The 17,771-nt window shown below is 57.0% G+C and overlaps 1 protein-coding gene across 1 annotated transcript; it reads right to left on the reverse strand.

Annotated features, from left to right (window-relative positions):
• Positions 1-2,212: 2,212 nt before the first annotated feature.
• Positions 2,213-15,877, reverse strand: ADAMTS15 (ADAM metallopeptidase with thrombospondin type 1 motif 15). Its single transcript, XM_064173106.1, has 8 exons — positions 14,781-15,877; positions 10,556-10,688; positions 9,795-9,962; positions 9,118-9,401; positions 7,885-8,062; positions 7,591-7,772; positions 6,037-6,212; positions 2,213-5,278 (listed from the first exon to the last, which is right to left on the reverse strand). Exons 1-8 carry the CDS (start codon positions 15,699-15,701, stop codon positions 4,495-4,497), a joined length of 2,826 nt encoding a protein of 941 aa, XP_064029176.1. The 5' UTR covers positions 15,702-15,877; the 3' UTR covers positions 2,213-4,494.
• Positions 15,878-17,771: the final 1,894 nt, after the last annotated feature.

Raw genomic sequence — 17,771 nt, forward strand, 5'->3', positions numbered from 1 at the left:
TGCTGGAGGTGCAAGCTTGCTGCCCGGGGTGGAAATCTCTGCTCCTAATAAGGCTGTTTGCAGAGGGAGCTTTTGTAGAGTGGGATCTGTTTGGGCTGAAATTGGCTTTCTCATGGGGAGAGGTGCAGGTGATCCATCCTTTATTTCCCTGTAGAAGCTGGCAAGGGTTAAGATGCTCAGTTGGGTCTTTTGTGCTTGGGTATCCACGGTCATGAAGAGCAAAGTGATCATGGCCACCAAGAAAACCTATCCAATTTGCCAAACCATTACAACACAGCAAGGGGAAAAAAATCTTGCCAGGGGAAAATAAAATGCCAGGCAATCTGGTGAGAGCTGGAGGGGGTGACACCAGGAAGAGCTGACGTGTCCCATCCAGAGGAAGGGTTTTATCTCACCATTGGCCCAGATGCAATGGGGAAAGAAGGCTCTGACTCAGGCAGGGTGTGCTGGGAATGGGCAGGAGGAATCTGAGCTGTTTTCCGGGCACCCAGCACCTCCCCAGCCTGCCAGGCTGGCCCAGAGGATGATGCTTTTCCCAAGGTGGTGTGATAAAGGGCTGAGGCCGGGGGGTTGTTGGCACATGGAGAAGATGACTCTGGAATAGCCTGTCAGGAAGGGATGGTCCCGGATAATGCTTGTTCCAGGATGTGAGAGTGCTGTTCCATTTGCATTCATCTGTTTAACCCTATCTTCACAGAGCCACAGACTGCTTTGGGTGGGAAGGGACCTTTAAAGTCACCTAAACCAATCCCCCCCTGCCCCAAGTCAACAGGGACTCCTGCCACTAGAGCAGCATCCTCAGAGCCCCAGACAACCTGGCTTGGAATGCTTCAAGGAATGGAGCATCTGGCACCTCTCTGGGCAGCCTGGGCCAGGGGCTCACCACCTTCAGTGTAAAATACTTCTTCCTCCTCTCCAGTCTAAATCTCCCTCTTTCAGTTTCAAACCACCACCCTTTGTGCTGTCACGACAGGTGACATCTCAGACTCTTCATTCTGTCTTGCTCCTGCCAAAACAGCATCTTGAGTAGAGGCTAAAGCAGCCTTGGGCATTTAATATCCTGACCCAAGAAGCCTTGGGGCCTGCAGGGACTGATCCACCACTGGGTTCCTTCAGGCTTAGGGACTGAGGGAGCTGCCAAGAAATCCTGTAGCAGAAGCAGGTCAGAACAAACCTGTTGGGCTTCCAAAGGTTTGGGGTTCTTCATAGGTTCATAGAAGGGTTTGGTTTGGAAGGGGCCTTAAAGATCATCCAGTTCCAACCCCCTGCCATAGCCAGGGACAACTTAAGATCATGGAATCAATCAGGTGGGAAGAGACCTCCAAGCTCAGCCAGCCCAACCTAGCATCCAGCCCTGGCCAATCAACCAGACCATGGCACTAAGTGCCCCAGCCAGCCTTGGCTTCAACACAGTGACTCCACCACCTCCCTGGGCAGCCCATTCCAATGCCAATCACTCTCTCTGCCAACAGCTTCCTCCTAACATCCAGCCTGACCCTGCCCTGGCACAGCTTGAGGCTGTGTCCTCTTGCTCTGTTGCTGGTTGCCTGAGAGAAGAGACCAACCCCACCTGGCTACAAAACTTCAGCTAGCCCAGATTGCTCAAAGCCTCATCCAATCTGGCCTTGAACAGCTTCAGGGAGGAGGTATCCACAGCTTCCCTGGCCAACCTGTGCCAGTGTCCCCCCACCCTCACTGGAAAGAATTTCTTCCTAATCTCCAGTTTAAATCTACTCCCTTCCAGCTCAAAGACATTGCCCTCATCCTGTCACTACAAGCCCTTGTAAAAAGCCTTTCCCCACTTCTCTTGCAGCCTGCTTCATGTACTGAAAGTCTGCTCTAAGGTCTCCCTGGAGCCTTCTCTTCTGCAGGCTGTACAGCCCCAACTCTCTCAGCCTGTCCCCACAGAGGAGGTTCTCCAGCCCCTCTGATTCTCTTTGTGTCCCTCCCTTAAATGAATGAACCAAGGCTCCGAAGCTTGAAACAAACCAAGGACTCCTGCCCAGCTCAGTGGCAGGGGGAGGAGAAGGGGAAGCAGGTGTGACTTTAAATACAGATTTATTTCAGGTTTGCTACTGATGCACCAACAGCAGAGATCAAGGTTTAGTATACATGGTATACACAAAGCAGCCAGCACCGTCGGCATCTCCGTCCTTTTGCTGCACGCAGGCAAAAGAACCGCACGCAACCAACCCCTCCCGCCCCCTCCTCCCCCTTCCCCATCAACCCAGGGTGATGATTTCTCAGTGGCTTAGATGGCAAGACCCAAAAAAAACCAAAAAGGAAAGAAAAAACAAAGGGAAAAAAAAAAACCAAAAGGGCAGCTCCTCAGAGCTCTGTCCCCAAAGGGAAGGGAAAACTCTCTGCAAATGGATGAGACGTTCACGGGAGTGGAGACCTGGAAGGGATTTCCTAGAACGTTAAATCCCAGCCCCTGCTGTGCAGAGCAACCACAGCAGCTGCTCCTGGCTCTGGCACGCAGCGTGGAGACCCAAAATATTATTGTCTTCAAAAAGGCATGACATGAATGCAGGGAGGATGGGCCCACAAACAGGGCCAGGAGGAGGTTGCTGAGCTGGTGGAAAGGTCAAGCAAGGAAACCTGTGTGCTACCAGCGTCCTGCTTCCTCGGGTCTGTCTTGCCTTGCCCACAGCTGGAGACCTTTTGGAGCAGATCAAAGGGCACAAGGAGTTTCCTTGCTCTATCTGTGTGGGACCAAGCAAACAAGGTGGGCTCTGAGCTTGTGGCTGCTGAGACAGCATCTTCTGCCTACCTAGAACCTGTCTATGATTCCTTACTGCCGAGCCCAGTAACAGCAGAACTCAACCCAGAGCCTCTGGCTTGCTAACCAGTCACAGCTAATTAATTAAGAGGCATCTTCATCAGTGGAAAAGCAGAGAGTGAAGTGGTCCCTGATGATTTGGTCTGAGCAAAGAGATGGAAATGATGGTTATTGGGAAGAGGGCAGGGTGTGAGGTAAGAGCATGATGGGCACGATGCTACATAACCACCAGAGGTACCAGAGAAACCCTCCACAGAGCCCTGGGTGAAGCTGGTCGTAGATGCTCTGCAGCAACAGGAGGCTTAACTCTCCCTCTTTCCCCTCAGCTCCTGAACCCTGCTGAGCCTCTTTCCCCCCGGGAAATACCCAACCTCCAGATTTATCTTCTACTCACACAGCTTGAAAGTGATGGAATCATAGAATGGTTGAGGTTGGAAGGGACCTCAAGGATCATCCCGTTCCAACCCCCTACCATAGGCAGGGACACCTCCCACTAGAGCAGGTGGCTCAAGGCCTCATCCAGCCTGGCTGGTGTTTGTCACACCAGCACTGCTCGAGTTCAGCTCAGGGTATCTCAGGGAGGTTTAATGCAGAGGAAGAGCAACCCAGCCTGACCCAAAGCCTGTGAAGGAGAGAGAGGGCAGTGGGATCCCTGGGCATGGCATACTGGTCCCATTAAGCAGTGAGCACCATTTTCCAGAGGGGAGTCAAGTACCAGCAGCTTACAGGGCTGCATCTGACCCCTTAGGGCACCGTGGTGCTACAGTACAGTTTCTTGTTGCTTTTTGTGGAGTGACAGCTCAGATCTCAGGGCCATAATGATCCCTTTTAGACACACCCCCCCCCAAAATAAAAATACTCCAAGCAGGTGGGTTAAAACCTGCCCTGAACTGGGATGTAAAGGAGCATCCAGCTACACACTGGATGCTGGCACAGCCCCATCCCAAAGCACCGTAAGAAAGCCTCAGCCAGATGAGAGATCCCACTGGGAAGAACCATCCCTGTAGGTCTGCATCCATCGTGGGTGGGGAGGAAAGGAGGTTAAAACAATACAGAGTTAAGCACCATAAAATCTACACTGGTCAGGTCATAAACATGAGGAGAAAACGAAGATAAAGCCACCACCTTCCAGCCTGGTCCAGGGATGCTGCTGGGGCTCTCCAAGCTGCAAAAACATCACCCTGGAGGCATCAGTCCCAGCACCTTGCCCCACCAGGGCTTGGACAATGTCCTCTGCCATTGTTGCATTGGGAAAATCCTTTTGGTCCCATGTGTAGGAGGAGTCTGGGGAGGGAGGAGGTAGGCTCGGCCCTGGGAAGGTGCAGGGAGGCTTCAACTGTGCAACTTAGGAGCATCTCCCTGCCTGGACTTGGCTCCCCCGTGGGCAGTGGTCCTCCTCCTCAGCTGCCAGGCTCCCCTGGCGGGTTTCCGTGTCGTTCAGCGGCTTCGAGGTAGACATTCATTCCTGCTGCGTCTCCGAGGACCCGGGCAGTGCAGTCCCTCTCTCCTGGGCTCTGCCTGCTCTGTCCCCACGCCCAGGGCCCTTTGTTCCCTTTATCCCCCCCCCACAATTTCTTCTGTGTGTTCGTTTTCCCCATTTGCTATGTGCTGTGGACATCTCCCCCTCTGCCGGCCCGGGCTGCTGCTCGGCCACATGCAGCCAGTGGAGCAGCAGGCCCTGCCCTGCCCTGCCCTGCCCTGCCCTGCCCTGCTCAGCACGGCCTCGAGGTGCAGAAGTCCAACTCCTGAGGCTTCCTGCGAAAACTGCAGCTCTCCCTGGGCAGCAGGCGCCCGCCGGGCCCCGAGCACTTCAGCGCCCGTCTCTTGAAGCCGCGGCCGCAGCTCTTGGAGCAGGAAGACCAAGGTCCAGCTTGCCAGGCCGGGCAGGGCTCCCCGCAGAGCCGCACGTCCGCCGGCCGCTCCGTGGCGTCGCACTCGGCGGCCGGCTGGCCGTAGGAGTCGCGGCAAGCCACCGACCTCTTCTGCAAGCCGTCCCCGCAGGTGACCGAGCAGGCCTCCCAGCCGCCGGCTGCCCACTTGTAGGAAGGCCGCTTGTAGCTGGGCCTGCCCCCGTCCAACCGGTTGGAGAGGCTGAGGACGCTGTTGTTGAGGTCGGGTGGGGTCTTGCCCTCCTTTTTGTAGGCGGACTTGTTGTCCTCCTTGCTCTCCTTGGGCAGGTAGAAGGAGTAGCGTACCCGGGGAGGGGTCATCTTCCCCACGGAGAGCACCTCCAGAGTCAGGGGCTCCTGGATGGGCTTGAAGGCCTGGAGGCTCTCGACGGCGGTGCCGGTGCCGCTGTAGCGCAGGACGCTGCCCTTCACCAGCAGGTCCCGCTCCACGGCCGAGACGATGAAGTGGCCGTTCAGCAGGTACTTGCCCTGCCCGTTCTTCAGCGCCAGGTAGTTGTCGTCGCTGATCAGCCCTTTGTAGCCTCTCTGCCTGATGTCGATGTTGGAGGCTCCAGCGGGGATGACCACCACGAAGTTGTAGCCGTGCCTGAAAGAGAGGAGCAGCCAGGGCAGGTCAGCAGCAGCAGAACATCTCACTGTGAGATGGCCTCAACCTGGAGTTCTCTGAGGGGAGACCTTATTGTTCTCTGCAGCTTCCTGGCAGGAGGTCGCAGTGGGGTGGGGTTGGTCTCTTCTCCCTAGTATCAGGTGATGGGATGAGAGGAAATGGCCTGGGATTTCAGGTTGGAGATTAGGAACAGTTTTTGTACTGCCAGAGCGGTCAGGGATTGGCAGAGGCTGCCCAGGGAGGTGGTGGAGTCCCCATCCCTGGAGGTGTTCAAGAAATGTGTGGCTGTGGCTCTGTGGGACATGGCTTGGTGGCCGTGGCTGTGTCAGGTTGACAGCTGAACCTGATGATCTTAGGAGGCTTTTTCCAACCCAAACAATTCTATGATTCTACAGCTACAGCCCCGAGATCCTCCCACCCCTACAGTTCCCTACCCCTTCTCATGAAGATCATTTTGAATCTTCTCCCTGGATGCTGAGTATCGTCCAGACTGAGACCACTCTAGTGTGAGAAGATGCCTCAGCTCACCTGGCTCAGCAGCATGGATAGAATTTCTCCAGCAGAAGCCAGTAGCACATTAAATGTGTCCTCCTTCAGCCCAGGTCCCCACACAATGATAGGCACCTGCTTGCTAGGGATGGACTTTGCCCTCACCATCATCTCCATGACCTTCCTGCACCCACCCCAGAAAGCAGGGCTGGGAGAGCAGAAAGCACTCATGGTCACCTAACACTCACATGGGTTTGGTGAACAAGCCTGAGACCTTCTTGCAACTCTTGTTGTCTCCTCCACAGACACTGCATTTGTCAAACTTCTTCTTGGAGCCCAGCTTCCCATCGCAGCCTGCCTTGATGCATTTGCCCTGGACGCAGACCGAGGTGGAGTCTGGAGAGCAGGGGGTTCCGTCCACCACCTGCATGAGGGGAGCAAAAGAAGCTGTTGTGGTGCCCTCCCAGCAGCAGCCAGCCAACCAACCGCCACCCAGATGCATCCAGCAGGCCCTGAGGAGGTGCCAGCAGGCACTGTGTCACCCCTTGTTCGTGGTATGCTTTGCAGGTGAGCTTCTTGGGCTCCCCGAGAAGGGCTGCATGGAGCTGTGTCCCTTTTCTTCTCCATCTTCATCATTTTCTGCCCTTTCTGCTGCATCAGTGCAAGGGGTGCAGACTGCACTGAGGACACTGCTCACACCACCCCCGCTCCATCCCACACCCCAGCAGCACACACATCACTTGTCTAGCACTGTAGCTATCGTTCTCTGTTTCAAGGCTATTGGTATAGCCAGAGGCACCTTCACAAACCCAGAGGAAGACCCTCCATGGGCCAGCTCCAGCCCTGAAATAAGTAAGTGGAGGTGTGCAAGGCTGATCCCTACCAGCCTGCTGGATTCTCATCTTCCACAACCTCATCTTACAGCAGCCACTCTCCAGACAAGGAGAATTAATTCATTTCCAGGCATTTGGAATCATCCAGAGGTAGCACAAGAGGAAATGGCCTCAAGTACCACCAGGGGAGGTTTGGATTGGATATTAGGAACAATGACTTTGAGCTGGAAGAGGGGAGATGTAGACTGGAGATTAGGAAGAAATCCTTTAGAGTGAGGGTGTGAAACACTGGAGCAGGCTGCCCAGAGAGGTGGTGGAGGCCCCACACAATCATAGAATGGTTTAGGTTGGAAGGGACCTCAAAGCTCAACCAGTTCCAGCCCCCCACCACAGGCAGAGACACCTCCCACTGTAACAGGTCGCTCAAGGCCTCATCCGACCTGGTCCTGAACACCTCCAGGGAGGCTGTGGAGCACAGAATCACAGATCAAAGATCAAACTGGGTGATTCTGTGCTCCACAGCCTCCCTGAGCAACCTGTGCCAGTGTCTCACCACCCTCACTGCAAACAGCTTCTTCCTAACATCCAGTTTCAATCTCCCCTCTGCCAGTTCAAACCCATTCCTCCTCCTCCTCTCGTTACCAGAGCTTGTCAGTAGTCCCTCCCCAGCCCTCCTGTAGCCCCCTTCAGATCCTGGAAGGCCACTCCAAGGTCTCCTGGAAGCCTTCTCCAGGCCAAAGAGCCCCAATTCTTTCAGCTTGTCCTCATAGCCTGTGCTCCATCCCTCTGGTCACCATCCCTGGAGGTGTGTAAGGAATGTGTGCCCATGGCACTTGGGGACATGGTTTAATGACCATGGTGGTGTTGAGTCGATGGTTGGGACTCGATGATCTTAGAAGCCTCTTTCAACCTTAATGATTCTCCCATCCTACAACCCAGAGGCTGATGCTAGGTGGGGTTCTCACCAACCTTGGGTGCTAGCATGTAGAAGTAGCCAGTGCCATTAGCCCTGCAGATGAGTTTGCATTTGTCCCGGGGGGACACGCCAGAGTACTTGGGGACCCAGGAGACGGAGGCGGTGAGGCGGTTGGTGCTGTGGCTGTAGCCGTTGAAAGCCTCACATTGCTCCTCACGGAAGCTCTTCCCTGGCACTGGAAAGAAAAAAGGGGGTGGGATGTGCATGGAACTGGGAGACCAGCCTGGAGCTCCAGCACTGCTTCAGTAGGGTTGTTCTGGGCAGCAGGGAGAGCTGCAGCCCCTTACCTGTGGCAGAGCAGGGCTCCAGGTTGCAGGAGCGGTACTTGACGCGGATGCCCTCGCAGTAGGACCCTCCGTTGGCAGGCACTGGGTTGGTGCACTCCCTCTTGGCCAGCTGCACACCTCCACCACATGTCCTCGAGCACTGCCCATAGGGTGCCCACTTCGCCCAGCCACCGTCCACCTATGAGGGATGGGATGAGTTAAGGTCACCTTCGCCACCAGCTGTGGCCCAAGCTGTGGCACTCTGGGCTCAGAGCCATCTTAACACTGGTGAAGCTGCACCTTGAAAATGGGGTTCAGTTTTGGGACCCTCACTCCAAGGAGGGCATTGAGGTGCTGGAGTGATTTGCCATTGGAATGGGCTGCTCAGGGAGGTGGTGGAGGTGCCGTCACTGGAGGTGTTGAAGCCAAGCCTGGCTGGGGCACTTAGTGCCATGGTCTGGTTGGTTGGACAGGGCTGGGTGCTAGGTTGGGCTGGATGAGCTTGGAGCTCTCTTCCAACCTGATTGATTCTATGATTCTGTGAAAGCTGGTGAAGGGTCTCGAGAGCAGAACTGGTGAGGAGCAGCTGCGGGAACTGGGGGTGTTTACAACTACCTGAAAGGAGATTGCAGCTGAGTGGAGGTTGGGCTCTTCTCCCAAGGAACAAGTGATAAAGCAAGAGGAAACTGCCACAAGTTGTCCCAGGGGAGGTTTAGGAACAAGAGGAGCAACCCAAAAGTTGTCAAGCTCCAGAATGGGCTTCCTAGAGAACTAGGGGAGTCACCATCCCCAGAAGAGCTGAAAGCCTGGTGCTGAAGGGCAGGATTTAGTGGTCACCTGGCAGTGTTGGGTTAATGGTTGGACATCCTGATCTTAAAGATTAGTTCTGACCAAAAAGATTCCATGTCTCTATTCTATAAGTCTGTCCCTGTGCAAGCAAAACCTCCACCTACAAACCTGACCATGGCTGGAAGGAGCAGAGCAGCAGCTCCTTAGAGAATCATGGAATCATTAGGGCTGGAAAAGACCTCTAAGATCATCAAGTCCAACCATCAGCCCGACACCACCATGCCCACCACACAACATCCCAAAGCACCATATCTGCTCGGTTTTTAACCCTCCCCCAAGGATCAGGATGGCCCTTGAGGAGCAGGCAATACCCAAGAGACCTCCACCTCTCAGCAGCAGCTCCCCATGCAAAGCCTCAGGGTGCCCTTGCAGGCTGTTTTTGGGGTCCCTGGTGCAGGTACTCACCCTGTACTTGCTGATGTTGTGCCTCTCAAGGCAGGCACCCTTCAGGCAGAAGCGTCCCTCGCCGCAGCTGGTGCCGTCAGCCCAGGGGAAGTGGCGGGTCTGGCAGACGATCTGCCCGCGGGCTTTGCCTGTGCACCAGAGCTTGGCACAGTACTGCATGTAGGGGCAGGGCTTGGAGCCCACCCCGAAGGCCAGCTCGCATTGCTGGTTCAGGCTGTAGCTGGTCCCTGGCAGGTCTTCAGGCAGTGGGATGGGTTTGGCAGGCTGGTCCAGCAAGCAGTCCCCTGCAGGAGAGGGGATGGCATTGTGTGGTGGGTGCATGAGGGGAGCAGTGTGGGGAGGGAGAGGTGAGGGCTGGATGCTGGTAGTTTGGGCAAAGCTATCCCAAATGGACCAAGGATATCCTCATGGTCAGACCCAAGACATTCCATCTCTTGGGGATGCTGGTACTAGAAGTCTCAGGGCAGACAGCACTGCTGGGGACACCCCAGCAGGCAGGAGGCTCATCTGGTGCACAAACATCACCAAACTCCCCACTTACTTCAAGTTTTGTTCGCAGAGGGAGCAGAAGAGTTGCTCTACAACCCTTCATCCTCTCCCAGCAACCCGCCCCAGGGCTGGATCCTGCTCCCATGGACAGGGACACAGGTGAGGTGAAGGGGTGCAGGAGGGCTCACCATGGCCGCTGTCGAGGAAGTCGGTGATGATGGCAGCACTGCAGGCTGACCAGGGGTTGGCACGGTCGATCTGGATGAGGGTGGGGGACATCATGTGGTTGGTCTTCAGCCGGCCGAAGACCTCCTCACAGGCCTTCACGTTGTCGTGGGGCATGTTGAAGACATGACCTGGGAGGGGTGTAAGGGGGGGGAAAGTGTGAGTGACCCCCCCCTTGGCACACAAAGTAGGGCCCCAGTGCCTCTTACAGTGAGAGAAACTGAGAGATGGAGTGGGGCAGACTCTTCCAAGGACTGCAATGGCTGGGGGCATCAGAGGGGACGCACGGGGAAAGATGATGCTTGTGTGTGTCCTGCTTTGGGCTGGAAGCTTGCAGAAGCAGGAAGAACACTTCATCACTCACCTCCTTCCCTCCCTCCTCCTCCTCCTCCTCCTCCTGGTCATCACAAGCACTTGAAGGTTGGACCTTCAGAGGTCTTTCCAACCTTAGTGATTCTATGCTTCTAAGTGTCCTTGGAGGTAGGTGTGCCCTCCACCTATCACTGCAGGACTCCTGAATCCTGGAAACCCACCTGAGGTATCAACCACAACAGCAGAGCCTTTTGCTTTCTCAGCAGCTCCTTCCCACCCAGCTCTGATGTCCCAGGGTGGACTTTCCCCGTCGCCCAGTTATTGCCTCTTCTGGGTGCTGACACCAGGGTAGGGTTGGCCCTCGCCAGCGGCTGGTGCCCGTGCCGGGCGGCAGGGGGGGTGCGGCGCTTACCCAGCTCGTGGGCGGTGGTGAACGCCGAGGGCAGGCCATCGTCCTCGATCACCGAGCAGCTGCGCTTCGGGTCGCACATGGTGCCCACGTCTGCCATCCCCAGCGTGTCGCAGGTGGTGGCCCCGCATAGGTCCTGCAAGGCACAGGGAGCAAGGGATGAATCCTAGGCCCAGCATGGACATTGTGGTTCCTCATCCCTGATCCATCCCCAGTACCCCACTGCGAGCTGATCCCAGGCTGCTGGAGGGGTTGGGGACCACATCAGACTGCAGAGGCAGGAAGCCTCACCCAGACCAGGCTGCAATGATATGTTGGCACCAGGGATGCTTCTGTGCTAGCATCCTCCCATGCCTTCAGCGACATCTTATCCCACCCAAAAGGCTCCTCCAGCCAGGGTGGAGCTGGCTTTGACATGGAGGAGTCAGCCTGGCTCCCCTCCTCAAGGATCGGACCTGGCCTTGGGCTCACAGCTGACCCAATTCTCAACCTCATTCCTCGGAACAAGGAGCCCCTGAAGCAGGCTCCCAAGGCTAAGGGAAGTGCTCCTGTCCCTCCAAGCCACTTTGCAGCCACGTCAGGGAGCAACCAAGCCCAGATGCTTCAAGGAGGAACTGGCCCAGTCTTCTACCCTCAATTCAAGAATGAGCAGGCCCCCTGTAGATGCAGATGATGGGAAAGGTCTCTTCATAGGTCGATCTCTGCTTGCTCATGGTCCAAAGGTGCTTGTGCAAATAGAAGGCCCATTTGAAGAGCCATCCCTGCTGCAGCCTGGTGAGAGCATTGTCCTCAGATACCCTCTTCCCCTGCTGGGGTCTGTGGGTGGCTTGGGAGAGCTGGAACATCATCTCCATCCCTTAGTGTTGTCCCAGCTGGGCTGGGAGCTGCCGTTGAGGCCGTGTAGGAGGCAGGGAGCTGCTTTCCACATGAAAAGAAAACGTAAGGGGCTGGCTGGGTGCTCCCCTGCTATAAATAAACGTGATTCATGCTTGGTGCTTGCCCAGCCAGAGCTCTTGGGTTGCTCGAAGTCTCGCCTGAGCTGCTCTGCCAACATTTCCAGCGAGGTTTCCAAGCCCCAGGCATTCCCGGCGCAGGCAGGTTCAGCCGTGGGTAAATAGCAGCCCTGATGACTTCAGAGAGCCCCAGCCAGGGCCGAGATGGCTTTAGCAGGAGATTTGTGGCTACAAAGTCTGGAGGCACAGACGAGACCGTGATCTCTGGAGAGGTGAGGTGGAGGAATGCCCGGGTCTGGGCTGGCTGGTGGAAAATCCCCTCGCACAGCTGCTGTCACACAGCTCTCGTCACACAACCAGCTTCGGCTCCGCTCTGCAGTGGTGTCCCTGCTTGCTTGCAGCCCCAGCGCGTCTGATCCCTCCGCCCACCAACGCCGGCAGGGACAGCCAGGTGGCAGCCCGGCATCCCTGGTGGCAGTGCCACCACTGGCGAGCGAGGCATGACTAACCAGGGCTGGCAAGCCCAGGCACGGAGTCCCCCGTCCCAAAACGCCACCAAGAGCCAATGTCACCACCACACTGAGCTAACCCGGGATGCAGCTTGCCCGAGCTGCCCTGTCCATGCCCTCTGCTGTGCAAATGAAGGAGAGTCATGGGTGGGAGGGCAGAACATCTCGGGGGAGACACAGCCCCTGGCGGCTCCCCGCTCGCTGCCCTTTGAAGAGCTGCTGCTTCCTCGCTGGCCTGGAGAGCTCCTGGCTGCCAGCCCAACACCTGCACTGACACACTGACCCACTTCTGCTCTGAACCTCGCCGGCCCCGCCTGCAGCCTTGCGCCAAGGAACAGCTCCTAAAGGCTTTTCCCTCACCCACCAGCCACAGCCCCCCAGGGCTCTTTGGAAGGCTGGGTCCCAGTGAGCAGTGCTGACACCCCAGAAACACCTCCTCCAGCCTTCTCGGGGCTCCAGCCTGCTCGAAAGGAGAGACAAAGCAAGCATGGAGCTACAGAAGGGAGGAGGGAGAAATGCAAGCAGCATGTGAAGGGCCTGCTCTGCCCTTGCATGGTTCTCACCATCACTCATCTCCCCTGCTGCCAGCCCATGTGCAGGGAGGACACTCAGTACCCCAGGGGGCTGCAAGCAACCTGCTAGATGGACCATTAAGACTCTTCTGCCAGCCAGCCTTCCTCCACGGGCACTTCTATGGCTTTTCATCCTCTTGTGAACTTCTCAAAGAGGTTCTGCAGGTCAGTTGGGTGGGATCCTTGTGGCTACTGCATTAATTCACCTATTCAGACACCAGGCATAAGCACTCTCCCTACCATGGAAGCCAGATGTTCCTGGGTGTGATGTCCCTTTGGTTGTACAGGAGGCCAAAGCTGTTCAGCAAACCCTTGCTGGTGGGACATGAAGCTTCAGGACGAGTGGGAAGCATGGCCAAGCCCTTGGCTGTGGTGTGCAGTGCTGTGTCCAAGAGGCAGGAGTGTGGCTGAAGGCTCAATGCTCTGCAGGACCTTCCAGCAAGCACCAGCTCAGGTGGGAAGGTGAAGCCTGAGCAGGATCAAGCTCCTCAAAGGCACATCCTGAATCCAGCACAACCAATGCTGGGATGGAGCAAAGCTGGGTGGGAGAGGACAGCCCCATTCATCAGCAGCTCGTTGACACAACAGGGAAGCTGCCTATCAACCGGGCTGGAGATGAAATTTCAGTCGGGGGCTTATGTAACAGCTTTTTGGCAGGGAGATAAGCTCGGGGGTGTCAGGGGACCACAGATGGATGCACTCAAGGAAGGCAGATGTCTCCTCGACTGTGTGCTTCTGCACTGAGCTTGCCTTGGGATTTCAGGAATGGATGGTTTAGCAATGTGTGAAAAATGCAGCTCTGCGAACGGCTGGGACCAGCTCCGTCCCACCTGTGGCTCCGGTGACCTCACCAGGTTTCCACCGGGGCTGGAGCTGGCTTGTCCCCACAGGGATGTCAGCAGGTCCTCCTCTTTGCAGCCAGGAGCTGCTCCAACAGGCTGGGAGTCAACCCTGCCTGTGTCCAGCAGGATTTACAGCCTGCTGGAGCACATGGACCCTGCTTGGGGTGGGGGCAACTAGGAGGATGGGTGGGACAAGGTCTCACATGTCCTGCACAGCATCATTCCTGATCCAGCCTGTGCTGACTGCAGGCAAGGGACAGCTGGATGCTATATCCTTCCCACCTCTGACTGCTCAACCTGGAAAGATGACTTGGGAATGGTCTCCCTGCTGTTGAAGGGAGTTCCTAACCTGTCTGTAATCCGAAGTCATCTCGGCAGGGATGGGGGAAGGAGAAAATGCAAGTGGGAGTTGCTGGCAAAGCCTTCTACATCAAATGTGAACTGTGACCCTCACCTTTGAGCCAGGCTCACCCTTCTCCCTTCACATTAGCAGCCTGGGGGGGTTCAGGCTGTAACATCCCCCAGCCAGGCACTGCACTCATGTCAGTGCTGAGCCAGGGCCACAGGGAAGCAGTGTCCGTACTTCAGTGTCACCCACTTCCTCAGAGTGGGAAGATGGAGAAGCTCATCCTGGGGCAGCAATCACCCCACATCTCACACAGACCTTGCCAAAGGTCTTTCCTTTGCCATTTTGGCAAAGGCCAGGGGTGGTGCTGGGGGAGACTCTTCTCTCCCCTCCAAAAAGGGCTGCAAGTGTTGGCTGCATCTCCAGAGCTGTTCTTCCAGCCCTGAACTGGGTCCACAGCGAGCAGCCAGCACGCAGAGGAGAGGTCCAGGTTCTCAGGAGGACCTCACGCATGAGTCAGAGGAAGCAGGGAGAGGTTTCTTTTCTTGGCAGGTGGCACTGGGAGCTCTTCCCAGATGAGGAGGGGGAAGTGAAGCCCTCCTCCTCTTCTGGGCTCAGACCCCACTTTTTAGGGTGCACCAGAGATCTTAGGCACTGGCTGCTGAGGCTCCTTCCAGGGGACAGTGGGTGGAACAGCAGGATTCTGTCCATGGGGACAACCTGTCTTTGAACACACTCTGACCTTTCTCAACCCCCTGGCAGGGTTTTCTCCAAGCTGCTGACCCAAACCTACCCAGAGGACAGCAAGGACTGGCTCAAACAAGCTTGCTCCACACTTCTGCTCCCCCCACCCCAACATCGGAGAGTGGAAGGTCCCTTGGGAAAGGGGGATCAGCCACAAGCACAACCTCCTCCAGAGCACGCCAGAGGTGAGAGGCAAGTGTCAGGAGCCTCCAGCGTGGTGCAGGGCTCCTTGAAAGGTGGGATGACCTGGAGGAGCACCCACCTGCTTGGTGAAGAGGATGGCAGTGTCCCAGTACTCAGGGTGCTTGTCGCTGACCTTGTTCCACTTCTTCTGCCAGGCGCAGAAGTTGCGGAGGGTGAGGGCAGCGTTGCCGGTGACCTTCGGCCCCTTGTCGTCCTGCCCGATGAGGAGGAACTTGACCACGGAGATCTGGATGGGGTTCCGGATGCTGGGATGCTTGTAGAGCCGCGCGGCCGTGGCCATCAGGGTCAGCAGGTAGTGCTGGAGGTCGTCCCCGTGGAACTTCACCATCGACTCGTCGGCCACCACCAAGGTCTCCACGTAACGAGGGACCGAGGCAAAGCGTTTGGCCCGACCCCCTTTCCCCCCTCCGCGTCCCCGGTACTTGTCCAACGCCTGCAGCACCCCGGGGGTGAGCCCGGAGCCCACGGCGCACCGGGACGCTCCGGCCCCGGCGGGGTGAGCGGGGGTGCGGCGCTGGAGGCGATGGACACCCCCGGCCGCCCCCCCCAGCAGAGGGCTGATGATATATTCGGCTCCACGGTAACCGAAAGCCCCCCGGAGCCCCCCGCAAAGGCTGAGGGCGGCGAAAGATTCCCGGTCGGCGTTGACATCCCCCGAATAAAAACAGTGGCGGAGGTTGGGGAGGGGGCGGGCGGCACCGGGCGCGACTCCCAGGTGCTGGGCGGCGAAGGCGGGAGCGATGAAATGGGCGTCGGGGGAGAGGTGGAGGTAAAAATCCTCCCCGAAAGCCGAAAGCTGAAAAACCACCGCTTGTTCTCCCCGGGGGGGTTCGGAAGACCCCCTCCTGAAGTAAGAGCGGCCGTTGATATCGGGGTCCAGGCGGAGGGGAGTGACCAGCTGAGTGTCCACCTCCGGCCCCCCCGAGGGCAGGCTCAGCCCCGGGGAGCCCAACAGCAGCAGCGGCAGCAGAGGCAGCATCGTCCCGGCGAGCTCAGGCCGGCGGCATCGGGCTTGGGGTTCTGTTTTGGGAGGGGAGAGGTGGAGGAGGAGGAAGGGGGGAAAGAAAGCAAGAAAACCCCCCCTTCCTCCCTCCCTCCTCCTCCTCCTCTTCCCAACACTCGGCTGGAGAGGAGCGGAGCGGCCGTGCGAGCCGCCTGCCCCGCCGCTACCTGCCTTATGGGGCGTTTCGGGCTTAAATACGGCGGGACCGGGAGCCGGGAGGGCGACGGAGGAGGAGGAGGAATGGGGGGGGCGGAGGGAGAGAGGGAGGAAGCGGGGCGCGGTTTGGCCCCGCCGCAGCCACTCCGGTGCAGGGGGCCGGGAGCGGAGGCGAGAAGCCGGGAGAGCCGCGCTCCGCCCGGGGCTGCAGCCGCAGCCTCTGCTGGGGTGCGGGGTGGGGAGAGACCCACTCCTCTAGCAGCAGAGACACAGCCCTGCAGCCTTTGTGGCGATGGTTCCTTCTGCTGGGCTCTGTCTCCCTTCTCCCCGGTCCCTCAGGGACGGTTTCTGCTCCCCCCGGGATGCTCTCCGATCTTCCAAGGGTGGTCTCCGGTCCCTTAAGGATGCTCATAGTGCCCTAATGATGCTCCCCGGTCCTCCAGGAATGGTCCCTGGTTCCCCAAGGATGCTCCCCGGTGGCCCAAAGATGATCTCTGGTCCTCCAAGGATGCTCCCAGTCTCCCAAGGATGTTCCTCAGTCGCTCTCTAGTCCTGTCTAAGCAGAGTGGGATTATAAAGCTCTGAGACAGCTCCTTGGGGAGTGGGGAGTCTGGCTGGGGCAGGGGTGTGCAGTGAAGATGGAAGGTCGCTGCTGATGTTTGGGGCATTTCAGCAGAGCAGTGGAATGTGCTGTTTGGCAGCTGCTGAGGGTTTAGCTCTCAGGAAGAGATCAACACAGCTTTCACAGCCCAGATGAGTAGGTGTCCCACCAGACCCTAATGGCCTCCTCTTCTGTCCCTCCAGACCAAGGGTGCCCTGGTACTTTTCTCCCCGAGGGACCACCTCCACTCCACCCAGCCCTGGTTAGTGGCTCCATCCGAGGGACAGAGGGGAGGCTTCCACCGTTGGGATGAGCTCAGCCTCCCTGCATCGCCAGGACCGCAGAAGCAAGCACTTGGTGAGTGCTAATACCCAAAATGTCCCTTCCTCTGAGATCCCAGGACACACCATGCAGAGTATATGGGAATGTCCCCATGTCCATCACACACTTTGGGGACCAGAAAGGATGCTGAGGTTGGGAGACAGAAAAAGCTTATCACAAGTTGGGCTTTTTGGAGCAGAACAGCCAAAAGGAGAGCAATAGAGAGTCCTCAGTGAGCATCTGTGCCTGAGGAACAGGTTTGTTGACAGCTGACAGCAGTAGGAATCCCAACATCAGAATGTGCAGCACAGGAGGTGCCCACTTTCACCTGCAGGGAAGTTTTTTCCCCCTGCAGCAGCTCTGTTTCCACACAGACTGGTTTTGTGCCCAGAGGAAAGGATGAACCCATCCTTTCTCTGCTGCTCCCAGACACTCAAGTCCTGCACATCTTCACAACCCATGCTCCTTTCCAGCACTCCAGGTTGGTTTCATGATCAAATGAAGTCCTTCTCATAGCCAGGACGATTTTGCTGTGATTTCTTTTGCTGTGATTTTGAGGCCCCAAGAAGAACTTAAGAAATTGTGCATCTGTAAAACCTAAGCCAAGGCTGTTGCTCAAGATGCAGAGCCCATGGCCTGCAGCCTGGCTCCATGGTTTACTCCATCATGTGTTTTGCAGCTGAACTTGTGACCCAAAATAATCATCTGACTATGCTGGGCTCAGTGAATCAAGGATTCTGTCTGCTGGCCAAAGGGCAATGTGACCAAGGATGTTGATAGGACCCCAAAGAGAAAACAGGCAAGGCAGGCAGGGGAGGTGCAGAGGGAGAAGGACACAACCTTGAGCACCTTGTGGTGCCAGGAGGGAACTTCTCCTTCCTGTGGCATTGCCCCCTCAACAGGATGGCTTTATCCTGGAGGCTATGGCACCATCCATGGTGGCACATGGTCCCAGAGGTGCCACCTTA

The sequence above is a fragment of the Pogoniulus pusillus genome, chromosome 38 (genome assembly GCF_015220805.1).
Source record: "Pogoniulus pusillus isolate bPogPus1 chromosome 38, bPogPus1.pri, whole genome shotgun sequence".
Taxonomy (NCBI): domain Eukaryota; kingdom Metazoa; phylum Chordata; class Aves; order Piciformes; family Lybiidae; genus Pogoniulus; species Pogoniulus pusillus.